The 15,179-nt window shown below is 38.3% G+C and overlaps 1 protein-coding gene across 26 annotated transcripts in view; it reads left to right on the top strand.

The window, feature by feature from the left end:
- Positions 1-334: 334 nt before the first annotated feature.
- The window catches only part of MAP2 (microtubule associated protein 2), a 76,573-nt gene continuing 61,728 nt past the window's right edge, over positions 335-15,179 (top strand). For all 26 annotated transcript variants that reach the window (XM_088022068.1, XM_088022060.1, XM_088022058.1 and 23 more), the window contains exon 1: positions 335-606. In XM_088022068.1, coding sequence (XP_087878194.1) covers positions 345-606 — 262 coding nt within the window. In that variant the 5' untranslated portion in view covers positions 335-344. The remainder of the gene's footprint in view (positions 607-15,179) is intronic.

Genomic DNA, 15,179 nt, shown 5'->3' with positions numbered 1-15,179 from the left:
CAGTCAATATCATATGTCAGTGAAAGTTAGATATCTCCTTAAATGCCAAACACTAGTTTAAAAAATACATATATACATGTATATGTATATATATATATATAAATTGATGATGGTCATATATTAAAGGAATAGATAGGCCAGAAAAGATCTGTTAAAAACCAAGGTATTAACAACAATTATTTGCTTGATAATAACAGTGGATTATTATGCATTTTTTTGGCCATAGCTAACCATTAAGTTTGCTATAAGTTTTCCCTGTCTTAGTAATCAGATCAGATTTTCCCAAATTGATGGCTACCATTTTTCTGATTCCAATCCCAGAAGAGGTCACAGGACGTGGAAAAATGGCAGATGATCGGAAAGATGAAGGAAAGGCACCTCACTGGACCTCAGCTCAACTAACAGAGGCATCTGCACACCCACATCCACCTGAGATTAAGGATCAAGGCGGGGCAGGGGAAGGACTTGTCAGAAGTGCCAATGGATTCCCATACAGGGAGGATGAAGAGGGCGCCTTTGGAGAACATGGGTCACAGAGCACCTATTCAGATACCAAAGAGAATGGAATCAACGGAGAGCTGACCTCAGCTGACAGAGAAACAGCAGGTAACTAAGGGCTCCTCTGTCCCAGGGCTGGCTTTGTGCTTTGAAGTCTGTTTCATCTGAAAGTGAATTAATTTACTGCGATGATCCTCTTTCACTAGTGCTAGGACAGAAATTCCAGTCTGTCAGGAAGTAGACACCAAAAGGAGAGAAAAATCTTGGGAACTAGCCCAATGTTCCCCCAAATTAGTTGTATTCTTCATCTCATCTCCCTATTTAGTTTTTACCACTTTAATTTTAGTAGACAAATGGCTCAGCGTGTGTGTGTGTGTGTGTGTGTGTGTGTGTGTGTGTGTGTGTTGCTAGTAACTATCAGCATTTTTACTCATTGAAAGAAGATTTCACAAATAGTTACTTCCTGATTGTCTTGAATGATATTGGACCTAAATCTGATTGACTGAATAGAAGCATGTTTACTTTTGGGGGCAGAAAGCAGTTTGGAGTCTATCTCCCAGCCTTTTTAAAGAAAAAAAAAAAAAGGAGAGATTGGAGTCCCTGGCTGGCTGATTTGGTGGAGCATACGGACTCTTGATCTCCGGGTTGCGAGTTCAAGCCCCATGTTGGGTGTAGAGATTACTTAAAAAATTAAATCTCAAAAAAGGAGAGAGAAGGAAAGGAAACACACACACATATATGGGAACCATTCCATACTTCCTCAGAGAGCTTTGTAAGAACTAATATTATAGATGCTTAAAGGAAAACATAATTTGATTTAGTCTTAAATACTTACTTTCAAAGTATAATTTCTACCAGCAATCTTCTTTCTTCTGTCATTGATAATATCGTCATTGATGGCATAGTCATTATATAGCATTAACAGCATCAAGAAGCACTCACCTGCACTGTATTCTTCACTATTATTTTCCTTTTTCTTTACTCAGAATGTAATGTGTTTGAACACAGTAACTCGCAGATATGCTGCTCCAAAAAGAGTAGGTAAACTACAAGTATTAAGAAAGGCTATGCCCTCTTCAGAGTCATTCCCTGCCTAGTCAAACACTGGTTTTTCTGCACTCCATCAGTTAGTCAACAACACTTCTCAACTGTACACTTTGTTCAAAAAATATATTTAAATTTCAATGGGGTGAGATTAAAGGCATCTCAAATAACTGGGGAGAAATTACATAAGGACATAGTGTAATTTTTTAATCCCCTCATTCGATAGACTACTGTTGAATGTTTTCTTTTTTTTTAGATTTTATTTATTTATTTGACAGAGAGAGACAGTGAGAGAGGGGACACAAGCAGGGGAGTGGTAGAGGGAGAAGCAGGCTTCCTGCTGAGCAGGGAGCCCAACGCAGGGCTCGATCCCAGGGCCCTAGGATCATGACCTGAGCTGAAGGCAGACGCTTAACGACTGAGCCACCCAGGCACCCCTGTTGAACGTTTTCTATATGCAAGGTGTGTCAGCTTCTGTGCCAGGGCTGGTCTGAGCTTCACAGAGCAGATGATCCAGGAGCAGACATGAGACCTGTGCACACAATTCAAATGTGAAACACAATGTGTTCTGAGCCAAATGAGCAGTATAGAAAGGCAATGTTGAAGAGGGGTCTTTCCTATGTAGGACCAAATTTCCCGAATTGTGCACAGAAGCATCTTGAGAAGTCACCGCAGACTCACACGGGGGTGGCAGAGTACTTTAATTGCTCGAAGGGAAACACAATGATACTCAGCATCTGTTAAACACCGCCTGACCTCAAGATAGTTCAGTTTCAACATTCGATCACATCACATTCCTTTTTAAGACTTATTTGTGTGAAGTCAGGTTTTTGGCAGTTTCTGTGTTAAGAAGCAAGGACCCTGCAGAAATTCAAGTGGAACAGGAGAGGAGACTGAGTGTGCAATCTAATTCAAGCATCAGTATGCAGTACTCAACAGCACATATGCCCCATTAGTAAGAAACTGTGGATACGATTGAAATAAAAATGTTATTTTTGCCTTTCATGGTCACGATGAGGATTAAATGAGCTGGTGAAGTGTACAAAGTCAACAGATCAAAGAATAGCATCTATTAATTACCATTATTGTTATTTGTGGTGGTGGTAGTTGTGTCAATATGGACAAGAGGGTACTCTTTTTTTTTTTTTTAAGATTTTATTTATTTATTTGAGAGAGAGAGAATGAGAGATAGAGAGCACGAGAGGGAAGAGGGTCAGAGGGAGAAGCAGACTCCCTGCTGAACAGGGAGCCCGATGTGGGACTCGATCCCGGGACTCCAGGATCATGACCTGAGCCGAAGGCAGTCACTTAACCAACTGAGGCACCCAGGCGCCCAAGAGGGTACTCTTGATCAAGGCATCTTTTTCTACAGCTGAGTATAGAATACATCTTGAACAGGGTGGGACTTGGGTGTCAGGAGAACTAACTAGAAGGCTTTGAAGAAATTGAGCCATGAGGAGATGAGGACATGCTGAAGCAAGATGGCTGTGGGGAAGGCAAGAGATAATGCGATAGGCCAAGGTTTTTCTCATCATCCTGTCCTGCAACACCTGACGTTACACTTCAAGTGCTCAATTTATGTATGTTGAATGACTGAATGAATGAGTGCAAAAGAAAAAAGAAAGTTCTTTTCAAATTAATGGTGAAAACTATTGAAAAGTCTTATCAGTTGAATCTTACAGAATATGATAGAGGCTTGTAATACACAAAAGAAAAAAAGTCACTGTGTGTGCTCAGTCAAGCAGTGAAGAGCCAACATCACTCACTATTTCTTTTCAGTTGTCTTAAGTATTTAAGAGCATCAGAAAAATCTCTTTGCCAGGTCAGTGTGTCTTCACCTGCTTCTTTGAGAAAATAATTTAAATTAAAAAGAGATTAGCAGACGCTTCTTTTAATTTATGGGTTCAGGACCATCCAGAGTTAATTTTGAATTCACTTCATCATATTTCACATGAATCTTATGTTACCTTTGGGAATCTGACTCCGGAAGTTCTTTATGTATGTTCATAGTGACAAAAGTTGTGAACAGTCAGCTGTGGATTAGCAGAGTAAGGTGTGCAATCCAAACTAGGGTGTGATTTTAAATTAACCTCCCTCCAGAAATAACAGGCTGTGTATTAAGTCCATACAATGTGGAAAGCTGTGGGAAAGGAAAAATGTACAATATTGTCTCCTCGTACCTCAGGAGGATGTTCCAGTGATAAGCTAATGTGCAATTAGATTTCTCTCCAAACTTTGACTTAATAAAATAATACATTTTATTATTGATGGTTTATACATAACTGTTTCACAAACAAAAATCATTCCCAATAAAAAGAAGTGTTCTTAGATCTCAAATATGGTCTTTAAAAATTCTGTCCTTCGATGGTCAGGTTCACTAACATGAGCTGGCATTATATTTCGAGGGGATTATCTTAAAGAGGACCAGAGGAGCAGTACACTAGCCTCCTCTTTTACCATTCACGTGTGATCTATCAGTACATTGTATTTTTCCCTTAGAAAAGATACGTCTTGGGGCACTGTTAACATGGCATATTTTCCAGTAACATCAGGTCTTCAGCCATACGCTGTGGTGTCCAGGCCACTACTAGTTGAATCCAAAGATCTTTCTTCTCCTCTCGTACTTTACTCTAGTCCTCTCTTCATTGTTAGAAATGAATTTATCCCCAAGATCGTTTATTTTTATTCATCTCTAAAAGCAAGACCACATGATAAATGCAACGCAATTACTGCATCTTTCTCCCCACACCCTTTCCTTCATCAGGCGGGCTTACTTCAGCTGAAGATCTGACCTCATACTCTCTCACCTACCCTTTTCGATTTTCACCTTCATTTTTGGGTCATAATAATTTTTTATTTTTCTATATGCAAGCCCATAGGCAGCTTATCTTTGATCCTATGTGCTGAGACTGGAGGCAGGGAGAGAAGGGAATTCTAGAAGGCAATAATATTTTAAATTCTTTTTCTTTATGGATTCCTCTTCTAGATTTCATCTCTTTCCTTACAATTTATTTATTTTTTAAATATTTTATTTATTTATTTGGCAGAGAGGGAGAGACAGCAAGAAAGGGAACACAAGCAGGGGGGAGTGGGAGAGGGAGAAACACTCCCCGCTGAGCAGGGAGCCTGATGCCAGGCTCAATCCCAGGACCCGGGGATCATGACCGGAGCCAAAGGCAGACGCTTAACGACTGAGCCACCCAGGCACCCCTCCTTCCTCACAATTTAAAGCTAATCCATAGAAAAGTAGATAGAATCATTTGCTCGCCTGTTGTAGCATAACTTTTGCTACTTTATGAATTTTTCTTACATTAATTCACTAACGTAACCTTTTTAGAAGCCATGCCACAAAAGCCCCCCCCAAAAAAGAAATGAGAAACCATTGAGAATCTAGTCACTTAGGAAAGGTATTATTATAATGAGACTAAAAACATCAATTTTTTAGTTTATTTTTTTTATTGAAGTATAGTTGATATACAGTGTTACTTTAGTTTCAGGGGTACAGCATAGTGTTTAGACAAGTCTATAGATTATGCTCCACTCCCCACAAGGGTAGCTCCCATCTGCCACCATGCAATGCTATTTAGGGCCACTGATGTTGTTCCCTAGGCTCTACCTTTTATTCCTGTGACTTCTTCATTCCATAACTGGAAGCCTAAACCTCCCTCTCCCCTTCACCCATTTTGCCCCTTCCCCTGCCCCATTCTCTCTGGCTACTATCAGGTCTCTGTATTTATGAGTCTCTTTCTGTTTTTTGTTTGTTTTAAAACAGTCATTTTTATTTTTTTTAATTTAATTTTATTATGTTATGTTAATCACCATACATTACATCATTAGTTTTGGATGTAGTGGTCCATGATTCATTGTTTGCGTATAACACCCAGTGCTCCATGCAGTACGTGTCCTCTTTAATACCCATCACCAGGCTAACCCATCCCCCGACCCCCCCTCCCTCTAGAACCCTCAGTTTGTTTCCCAGAGTCCATAGTCTCTCATGGTTTGTCTGCCCCCCCTATTTCCACCCCTCTTCATTTTTCCCTTCATTTTTTTTTAACATATAATGTATTATTTGTTTCAGGGATACAGGTCTGTGATTCAACAGCCTTACACAATTCACAGCGCTCACCATAGCACATACCCTCCCCAGTGTCTATCACCCAGACACCCCATCCCTCCCACCCCCACCATTTTTAAATTGTCTTCCAAAGCGTGAATCATAAAAGGCTTATAATAAACCTTTCCTCTCTTTTCTAACTTATTATGGAAGAAAGCAAGAGGACCACATTTGGTACCCCCAGAGTTCCAACTCTGAGTGAAAATTAGGAGCCCCATCTTTAAGTTTCTTATCTGAGGGTGGGGCCCAAGCTTATATTAGTATTCCTATCAAGATAACTGGAAGAGGGTGCCTGGGTGGCTTAGTCGGTTAGGTGTCTGCCTTCAGCTTGGGTCATGGTCCCAGGGTCCTGGGATAGAGCCCCACGTGGGGCTCCCTGCTCAGTGGGGAGCCTGCTTCTCTCTCTCCCTCTGCTGCTCCCCCTGCTTGTGTGAGTGCTCTCTCTGTCTCTGTCAAATAAATAAATAAAATCGTTAAAAAAAAAAGATAACTGGAAGAAACCAATAAGTGAGACCACCTTTCACAGGTGTAGTCACCCATCCAAGATCATATGACTACAACCGGACTACAGGTCCCCTGCTGCATAGACTAGGGCACGTCCCCTACTGCACGCTGCCAGATTCATAATAGCACAGCCAACTGTCACAGTTCTCAGTTATAGCCCCCTTCTATTGCAGAACAGCCACATCCATGGACCTTTAAGCACAACAGAAAACCAAACTTTCATCTTGGTTTTCAATATGAGTGGAGCAGGAAAGGAGGTGGTTCTCAGAGTGTATAGATGCCACAACACCGAAGTATTGACAATCATGCTTCCATGATTTTGACTAAACCAAGGTACAGTGCTTTCAACACGAGTAGGAAACACCAGTCAAAGTATAAATTACCTTTGTGATCATCAAAAGGCAATATCAGCTATCTCTTGGAGTAAATTTAAAGATTAAAGAACACTTCCTCAGTTACACACCCCCCCTTCTGCCCCAGGTCCCCAAGGCTGCTTTGTTTTCCCAACGTTCCTGGGATCCTATTCAGGTCTACTCCCTCCTGAAGCAGTGAGATCTGGAAACGCTCTTCCAGGTGCTACACTATCGCTTTTCCAGAGCTTACCAATGGAGCTGTGCCTTTGGAAGCCTTGACCTGCCCTTTAACATCCCCATAACTCAGGCAATGAACACGCTCAGATATGTAAGTGTATTGTTGTTGGAATTGTAAGTTTCGTCTTAAAAATATAGGACGGAGGAAAAGTTTGTCATCATTCATGTGCAAAGAGCTGAATATACCTTTAAGCGTCTCTGTTTCCCTTTCCAATCTTAGAAAATTCCAACCTGCCTTTTCTTACCTCTCTCGTCCATCTGCCTCCATTCCCAGATTGGAGATTTACTAGTAGGACTCATCATCCCATTTAAAATATGGCATATTGTATATGATATTATATTAATGTACGCAGAGCCAAAAAAGTACTGAACCATTTCTCCTGTGAAACGACTAAAGCCATCTGCACCACCCCGCAAGGCAAATAAACACGCCGGCCTAACAATACAAGAGGTTGCAGATTTTCCTTTCCTTATTGCCATGGCAACCACTCATTGCTCGAGCTGCCATTTCCCTGAGCTCCACAGAGAGAGGAGTGTGCAGAGCAGAGTTATTTAGCATTCAAGGGTGGATCTGCAGAAAAGCACACAGCCTCACTGCGAAGCATCTGAGCCTGGCGGTGCCGATGGATGAGTACAGAAAATGGGGATCTTGTCAGTGTTTTCCTTTGAAGTTAGGCATCTGGGGCTAGAAAGAGTAAGAAAGACAAAAGGATTGATAAAAGGGCAATTCCACCAGGTTTGTATTTGTCATGTTTGCTTTGTCCTGTGTGGTCTCTATACCATCTGAAGCAGATCTGGGGTATTAGTTTCAATCATCATATGTGGCTTGTCTTGTTGGGAAAGAGAAGGGTCTGTACCTAATTGAGCATTCACTTACATGGACATTATAGTAAAGAACTGCATCTCTTACTCTTGGTAAGATATGAGCTTATATATAGTAGGTATTGCTAGCTAGAGCTTAAAGTGTTTTTACAAAGTGGAGGAAAAGACAGGCACCGGATAATGTTCACTTAAGTGTGCGGTTATATATAAGGTAGTTCTTCCTATAAAAATCCACTTCACATCTATCTTTGCTCTTCAGCACAAGTCTTAAAGTAGGATGAGATTTGTCTTAAGCCAATAATTCTGAATCAAAATATAAGGAAAATGGTTTCTCTAGACTTCTTTTAATTAAACCCAATGACTCAACAAATTAAAACATGTTTTTGTTCCTTGGAATTTTAATTGCCTACAAACACTTCCAGTTGTGAAGAACAAGGCTCTATCTAACACAGTGTAATATGATATTTAAAAACTAAGATTAATTTGCATACACATTTACTCCCATGTATATTCTTCCAGAAAATTCGTCCTATGCACTTGCTGGAAATCAGTTTCATTTCTTTACCATCTTGCTTTACACTAAATGTCAGAACCACAGTCATAAGCACTAAAAAAATAAAAAAGGTGTTTTATCATTCTCTTTGGGCCACGGACACTTTGAAAAATTATTTTATTGAGTTTGAATCTTAATCAGTGCAACAGATTTGAGCTAAGAACAATTCAGACCTATTTGTAAAATTCTGTCTGGCTTGTTTTTAAATGTAAATATAATTTAATTATCATTGTATTTTAGCACTGTATTTTCTTACTTGACCCTCCCTCCTGATCCCGTATTTCCCAAGACTTTATCAATTTTCCTCCTCTCTAATTTGTTGTCATGTATGGTCATCATATTTTTTTCTTTTAAGGTATTCCCATTTTTTGAAGTTTTTAAAACCTCCACTTAGGGAAGAATTCTAAATGTTTCATAAAATCTTTTTTATTTGGAGTGAGCAGATTTCAAAAATAATCAGTCATGAAAGCAAGTCTTCCTGGATTCATTTTTGGACAAGCTAAGCCTTTGTTTTGATGAGGATTGTGCATGCCCTTTATCTGTCTCTTGTCGTATTTCTAAGAATTCTCTCCTCACAAAAGAAAGGGGGAAAAAAGAACAACTTTAATAGTAATTTGCAACAAATAAATTGCTCTAATATCTTGAGAATATATTAATCACTGATCAATAATGTATTTTTTGAAAAGAATAACATACATATACATTGATTCTATCGCTTGTATGTAGCTGAGAAAAATATCTGCCACTGCCTACCAAATACCACCTCAAGGGCTGGCTCTGGTTTTGCTGTTACTGCTGCTAAGAGGTTAGTAGACTGGGGAATACCTCACGGTCATCACTCCTCTCTCTTTCCTCCCCAAGTTACTGTGATGAATCGACTCTTTCTGCTTCTGTGTACCAAGTCTTTTTCTCTTCCTCTCGTTCCTTCACCCTTCACTGCTCCTTAGCACATTACATAAAGCACGTGCTTTGCCTGTCAGGGGCAGATGAACAGAACAACTGGTGCAGACTTGCGGGTCTGGTCGTGAGAGCGTGATCTGACTTGGCATCATGAGTCCTGAGGGGAAAAGGGCACTGTGCTGCTTGCTGCCCACTCACGGAGTGGCTCATCTCCCAGCATGAGCCACCATTCAGCAACACGCATAGAAAATACAATTCGAAACCCAGCCAAACTGATGAGCAAAGGAAGAGGAACACACTCTCCTTGCAACTTTTAACAAATATGCAAATGCTAGGTGGTTCTTAGAACACGAGATGAGACTAAAATGTCTGTTTTTACAACTTATTTCAGTAATCTTCAAAACTTAAGACAACAGTAGGCAAAATGAGTAATAACGGAGGAATCAAGATTCGGAGGAAAATCATCTCTAATAGTGATGACTCAGCTTCAGCAAGCTGTAAATTAGACTCAAGGTTTTCAGTCCAAATTTTCTATTTGGAAAGACAGATCGAGACAGTGCTGGGTTATGAGCACCTCTGGTTCATCCCGTAAATGACTCCAGCATGAAGGGTCGACTCCTCTGAGTGAACTAACAATCTTCCCTTTTGCAAAACTAGTTACATTTGCCCAACTAATCTGTGGTTTCATTCACGTGCTGCACTGAAACAGTGATGGGAAAGCATTTTGAAAGGGTGCATAACCCACAGAAAAGGTTCTCAGAGTCCACAGTCAAAGATCCAGAGCTGATTTTATTCTCTCCAGGGAATCTCTTCCTCTTCTGAACACCTCCATGTAACATGTTCATATCTTGTTAATAGCACTGATCATATGGATCATTCTACTGTGTTTACGTGTTACTTGTTTTAATCTGCAACACTAGGTTATAAGTGTCTTGAGGTAGTAGCTACGCATCATTCATCTTCATGTTCCTTATGGTATGTAATGCTGTGATTATTTTCTCTAGTAAGTGCTAATACATTTTTTGGAATTGATATAAAGAAGAGAAAGAGTTCATATCCATCTTAGGTTTTGAGATTGGAAATCTCAGGAGTACAATGGGGCTACAAAAATTATACCACAATATGAGCAATGCACTTGTGGGAATGATGGTGTTGGAAGGAATACTGGATATAAAGAAGCAAATGAAGAACCTAAGAGAGGAGGCTAGAATCAAAGTGAGGATTATAGAACTGTTGGCTTGAACAGAAAGGAATTAAGTAGGAACTCTGAAATACTATAGTGAAAAGAGGATCAAGAAAGGGTATAGCGGAAGATGACATGGTCTGAAAACAGGGATGAAGAAAATATGCTTTTGACTTAAGATAGCAGTATGACATCTGATTAGAGATATTTTCTTGATGATGAAAATTAATGAACTGGAAAGAATATGGAAACTCAGAGTAAATGACCTTTCTAAGAGATATTTATAATTTAACAGCTAAGAAACACTTGGATAGTGAATAACTTCTCATGCTCATTCCTGCAAAATTGAGCCCAGTGTCACAGTTGGTTGCAGTTGAAATGGCACTGGAATATCCTGCAAACAGAACTTTAAAATACGTGTCCCTGTTGATCCTCTGGGTGTAAGGTAAGGATTGCCTCGCTGTTCTAGGTCAGGAGCTCACATAAATTTTAATTCTGACAAATGGACAATTTGAATCTTAAAGCAAATGGATGTTCTAAGTCATAGATTTAATTATCCTTCTTCTTTAAAGGAATATACCAGTATTGTCTTGGAGAGATATATCCTATTTTTGAAGGTCAACCTGAGTAAAATATCACCAATGCCCTTTTTTCCCTCTATCTTTGGGTCTATAAAATGATTTGCAAATGATAAGTTCTTAGATAATAAACAGCATTTCTCTACTGAATAATAGGGATATTTCTTTCTTTTTTTTTTAAAGATTTTATTTATTTATTCATTTGAGAGAGCGAGAATGAGAAAGAGAGCACATGAGAGGGGGGAGGGTCAGAGGGAGAAGCAGATTCCCTGCTGAGCAGGGAGCCCGATGCGGGACTCGATCCCGGGACTCCGGGACCATGACCTGAGCCGAAGGCAGTCGCTTAACCAACTGAGCCAACCAGGCGCCCTAGGGATATTTATTTCTTAACTTTAGGAAAAATGCTTTGATTTCTTTTTTTTAAGCTTTTATTTATTTATTTGACAGAGAGAGAGAGACAGTGAGAGAGGGAACACAAGCAGGGGGAGTGGGAGAGGAAGAAGCAGGCTTCCTGCTGAGCAGGAGCCCGATGCAGAGTTCCATCCCAGGACCCTGGGATCATGACCTGAGCTGAAGGCAGACACTTAACGAATGAGCCACCCCGGCACCCCAAAAATGCTTTGATTTCAATGAGATATACTTCTCTCATTTCATTATTTTAAAAAATGATAAAAGCTTTTATAACGCATTTTTTTTCTTTTTGATGGATTAAAATGAAAGATGCTCCCATATATATGTTCTGATTCTAATCATGAAGTATTTCAGTATTTAAAGATTTTTTTCTTCTCCATAAGGGAAAAATCATCATCATCATTTACTATTACTTTTATAAGCAATTTTAAAAATGAAATTTTTAGGTACTTTTTCTCCTTCCTACATTTTGCACATTGCCATCCTTTATCTTAAAGCCCATATACATTTTCTCTTTCTTGAGAAACTGTCTACTGGTTGGTTTTTTTTTTTCTCATCAGCTTAAAAAAATAGAGATTTATGACTAAAGCATTGGAAAGATTGGAATAAACCTGCTCTTCTCAGAGCTTTACCAGAAAAAAAATGCTAACATAGGGAAAATTGCTTTTTCTCCAAAAAAATGCACTAATTTGACCTAGGTGCCAAAGCATGTAAGATATTCCTCCAGGTCAGTTCCCACCCAATTCTTACAAGTCTCAATTTCAATCAGAAAGGAAACAAAGAACTGAGTTTGAAGCAAGTGCAGAAAGGAAACAAAGAACTGAGTTTGAAGCAAGTGCAGAAAGTGCTACTTTCAAAAGTCACATTTTAGGAGGGGAAAGTTTGTTCATTCGGGATAACAATGATCCCTGTCTTCATGAAATATCTGCCTATGAAAATTATAGTGCCTGAAATGCCCTGTGGACCACGTTGAACTTACACATATGATCTGAATGCAATATTGAAAATACTGCTCAAGGGTGCCTGGGTGGCTCAGTCGGTTAAGCGACTGCCTTAGGCTCAGGTCATGATCCTGGAGTCCTGGGATCGAGTCCCACATCGGGCTCCCTGTTCAGCAGGGAGTCTGCTTCTCCCTCTGACCCTCTTCCCTCTCGTGCTCTCTATCTCTCATTCTCTCTCTCTCAAATAAATAAATAAAAAATCTTAAAAAAAAAAGAGAAAATACTGCTCAAGAACTTGGACATTTTGGTGACAGATTTCCTTTATAGTTGGATTTCATTGTTTAAGGAAGGGCAAATTGAAGCTACCCTCGCTGATAATTTAATATCTTAGGACTGGAATTACCAGATAAGGTTGAATTTTTCTTTTTTAATGTGAAGGAGTACAAACTTCCCAAATTATGCTTAACTTTTTAAAGTAAATTTTTTAGATGTTGAGCATTTCTTCAATTCTAATTAGAAATGCTTGAGTCTCCTGTGTCCCCAAATAATAGTGAGTTTCAACTCTCCCTTATGTTCTCTGATGCAATTGGATGTGAAAAAAACTATATAAATACAAAATGCTTTTCTTTACCAGGTCTATAGAGAAATGAAAATTACCAAATATGCTTTTCAGAAAATGTCTTGGAAAATCTAGTTGATTGAAATGTTGAGGTGGTTCTTTTATTTTGTTCTATAAAGTTTTAAGTATGATGCTTTAATTAATGTGATTGCACTAAAACCATACTTCTCTTCCTATAGCTTTTGATCACCTTCTTGTTACTATCAGACCAAGTTATTCATGCCTCTGCGTTTCATGTGAATTATCCAAGGAAAAAAAGAGCAGAAATCACAAAGTTCCCTGATCTCATGAGAGTTTTTCCTTTTACAGCGAACTTTTCTTCAACAAAACAAACCCCAATACAAGCTCAAATAAAACATTTTTGAGGGGTAGAGGATCTCTCTGAAAGTTAGGAAGAAAGGATTGATAAACTTTCAAGGGAAATAAAAATGAATTAGAAATATTTTCAGGCATATTCTTAAAACGGGAATTGGGCAACCCCTTCGTGATCAGAGTTACCATATATGAAATAATGAAATTGTGATTTCATTTTGAAAAATAAAAAACTACAAGTCCTGATTTAGAAATTTTTCTTATATGTCAGTAAGAAAATAATATACCTTTTCATATGTTTTTGTGGTAAATTGGATTTTTATTGCCATATTTTACTAAAATGAAATGAAGGTTTATGAAATCTGATTTACCATATCCTTGGAGAAGTCCCACATATCCCTTACAGAGGATTGTGTTTTTCAGGCCAAATGCCCTGTGTTTTTAAACATAGTATGGCTTGTACTGACAGTGGCACCTGCCTACCTGGGACCTGCCATGAGCAAAATTATGAAGTAAATAAACCTTGCCTTGAGTACCTTTTCATTTGCTTCCTGAATCCTATTTCTTCATTTTCTTCAGGTCGTCAGCAGTCACCTGAAGCTACCTCCTATGGTTAGAATCCCACCCTCAACCCCACTGCAAAACCCAGTCGCCTTGCCTGGTGTCACCCTACCTATCTAGATGGCATCCTGTTCTTACATTTTTCTCAACTTTGCCACTCCATCAAAATTGATCCACCTTTCTGTTTTTGCTGGGCTCCCACAATAGAACAACCAGAGCTATTACCATAATCAATTAGAATTTTATGCTTTCTAGATGTCGTTTACATTCTGACATAAAGCTTCAGTGTCTTCAAACAGAGTGAATACTTTGGCTGTTTTAAGTATGCTATAGATAGCACCGAGGATTTGCAAATATTTCTAGAATATTGGTAACAATGAGATCAATATACAGAGAAGAGATATCAATTGACATAGTAAACAACATTGAAGCAAAGTCATCAACGTAAAATTTTATTTCAACAGATCTCTAAGGGGTATTTTCTAAAGTAGAATTTGTATGTTATTTGCAAATTTCTGAAGATAACTTTGAAGTTACTATTACTTGTTCTTGTTTATTTTACATAATGAAACTTTTGTATCTGTGGATGGAGAGAAATTCATTTAATAGTATTTTCCATGGGATGCAGTAATCAATCCAGAATACAAAACAAGTTGTCTTTATTCTAGAATAATTTTTGTCATGAGGAAATTAAAAATTCTATTAAAGTCTTTGCTTTTTCCTATCATAATATGACCAATTACAAATACAACATTGGACTTGACCCTTACTCTTAAAAAATGTGATTTTGCAAAGTCTCTTGATTTTGCTACTCAGAGGTCCTAAAAAAAGTCTTTAACTATTATCAATTTTACTTGTTTGGAATTTTCCAGAGAATGTGCCTCACCCCTTGTGTTGTGACTGAGCTTTTATTTAACAAAAATTATTAATGAATAATAGAGGGATAGCTCAAAACTATATCTTTCTTCTTATTTTTGTTTTTTTTTACTATGGCATTTTAGTTTTCAGAATTTCATAATGTAATTAATTCTGTTATACCTTTTCCTACAGGATTATTGGAATATGGTTCTCTGGTTTTACATATATATATATATATATATATATATATATATATATATACACACACACACACACCTATATATATATATAATTTAGGTACTATTTGAAAATTATAAAGAATTACCATATACATTTATTAGTGACTTCGAGTCTGCCAAGTGGTTTTAGGGCTGGTGTAAAGAGAATATTTGTGGATGATATTTTATATAGCTACAATGGCAAAAATAAAATAGGCAGTTATAGAAGATGGAGAATTGCTTACTTAAACCATTTATAGTTCATGAGAGTCTTGTTAAGAAGAAAGCACATAAGGTTGATGTTGTATGCTGCTATTTGCACATTCATTCTTAGAAACATGGTAGGACTGGAGATTGAAGCCAACTATAATTACATAAAAGTCATGTTGGTCTCTCCATGTGCTGCTAGAATGTACCCTACGATGTGTTGGGAACAAAATGATTTTCCCATCACATAGTTCCTAAATTCCATA

The sequence above is a fragment of the Eumetopias jubatus genome, unplaced genomic scaffold, assembly GCF_037043125.1.
Source record: "Eumetopias jubatus isolate StellerSeaLion01/CBP00866 unplaced genomic scaffold, mEumJub1_p1.0 scaffold_3, whole genome shotgun sequence".
Lineage (NCBI taxonomy): Eukaryota > Metazoa > Chordata > Mammalia > Carnivora > Otariidae > Eumetopias > Eumetopias jubatus.
This window is presented reverse-complemented; position numbering and strand designations above follow the sequence as displayed.